This window comes from Meleagris gallopavo, unplaced genomic scaffold (genome assembly GCF_000146605.3).
Source record: "Meleagris gallopavo isolate NT-WF06-2002-E0010 breed Aviagen turkey brand Nicholas breeding stock unplaced genomic scaffold, Turkey_5.1 ChrUn_random_7180001856857, whole genome shotgun sequence".
Classification (NCBI taxonomy): domain Eukaryota; kingdom Metazoa; phylum Chordata; class Aves; order Galliformes; family Phasianidae; genus Meleagris; species Meleagris gallopavo.
In genome coordinates, this window is record NW_011122983.1 from 1 (window position 1) to 1,408 (window position 1,408).

At 62.5% G+C, this 1,408-nt stretch overlaps 1 protein-coding gene across 1 annotated transcript; it reads right to left on the minus strand.

The window, feature by feature from the left end:
* Positions 1-5: 5 nt before the first annotated feature.
* On the minus strand, positions 6-738 carry LOC104915867 (calcium/calmodulin-dependent protein kinase type II subunit beta-like; the record flags this gene model as incomplete). The annotated part of the gene is made up of 3 exons (XM_010726818.2): positions 6-112; positions 180-282; positions 499-738. Coding segments are annotated over 3 exons (450 nt in total), but the record flags the coding sequence as incomplete, so codon positions are not given.
* Between the last annotated feature and the right edge of the window lie 670 nt (positions 739-1,408).

Here is a 1,408-nt window from a genome sequence, read left to right on the forward strand (position 1 = left end):
CAGGCCGGGGGTCCCGCAGCGCCCTTACCGCAGGCCCAGATGTCCACAGGTTTGCCGTAGGCCTCCTTGCGCAGCACCTCGGGGGACAGGTAGCCAGGCGTGCCGGCGAAGCCTGGCAGGGGCAGGGACTGAGCGGGGGGCTGGGGCTGCAGGGGGGGCTGTGGGGGGGGGTCACTCACCGAACCAGGCCTGCTGATCGCCCTGCACCTCGATGGCCAGCCCGAAGTCGGCCAGCTTCACCGCCGCACCCTTACACTTGCTGGCCAGCAGGAGGTTCTCCGGCTGCGGGGAGGGATGGGGGGGCGGCCCCACATCATCACCCCCATCATCACCCCCATCATCACCCCACATCATCACCCCCATCATCACCCCACATCATCACCCCCATCATCACCCCACATCATCACCCCACGGCCAGTGTGTGTAGGGCAGGGTGCCCCCCCACCCCCAGGGATGCAGACCCAAAGGACGCAGAGGGAGGGAGGGGGATGCGCTCACCTTAAGGTCTCTGTGCACGACCCCCATTTGGTGACAGTGCAGGACGGCCTCCAGGATCTGCTGGATGCAGTGGCTGCGGGCAAACAGCCCAGGGGTCAGCAGGCACCACCAGCCCCAGACCCACCCCACTGTGGGGGCACAGCGACCCCCAACCCTGAGCCTAACCCGGAGCCTAACCCTGACCCCAAACCATAGCCCTAACCCTGAGCCTAACCCCAAACCCTGACTCTTACCTGACTCCTAACCCTAAACCCTAAACGCAAATCGCAGCCCTAGCCCCAAACCCTGGAACAGGCTGCCCAGGGAGGCTGCGGAGCCTCCTTCTCTGGAGATATTCAAGACCAGCCTGGATGCCTACTTGTGTGACCTGGTGCAGGGAACCTGCTTTGGCAGGGGGCTGGACTCTGTGGTCTCTGGAGGTCCCTCCCAACCCCTACGATTCTGTGATTCTGTGAACCCCAATTCAAACCTCGACCCCTTTACCCTGACCCTAAATCATAACCCTAACCCTGACCCCAAACTATAAATCTAGCCCTCACCCTAACCTTAAACTCTGACCCCAAACATAACCCTAATCTTCGCACTAACCCTGTGTCATGATCCTACCCCAAATCCTGACCCAAACCAACCCTAACCTTTACCCTAACCCTGACCTTAACCCTTAACCATGACCCGTAGCCCTGACCCCATACCCTGACCTCAAACCCTGACCCTAACCCCAAACCCACTCAGCCCCGCTGTGCTGCACACATGGGCACTCCCCACCGCGCCCCAAGGAGAGCTGGGGGTGGGAAAGTTGGGGGGGGGGGTCGGGACACTGGGTGCCGCTGTGCCCCCCCCTATTGCTGGGGGACCCCCCAGACAGGACGGACAGGGGAGCGGGAGGGCGATGAGACGAGACAAGAGAGGG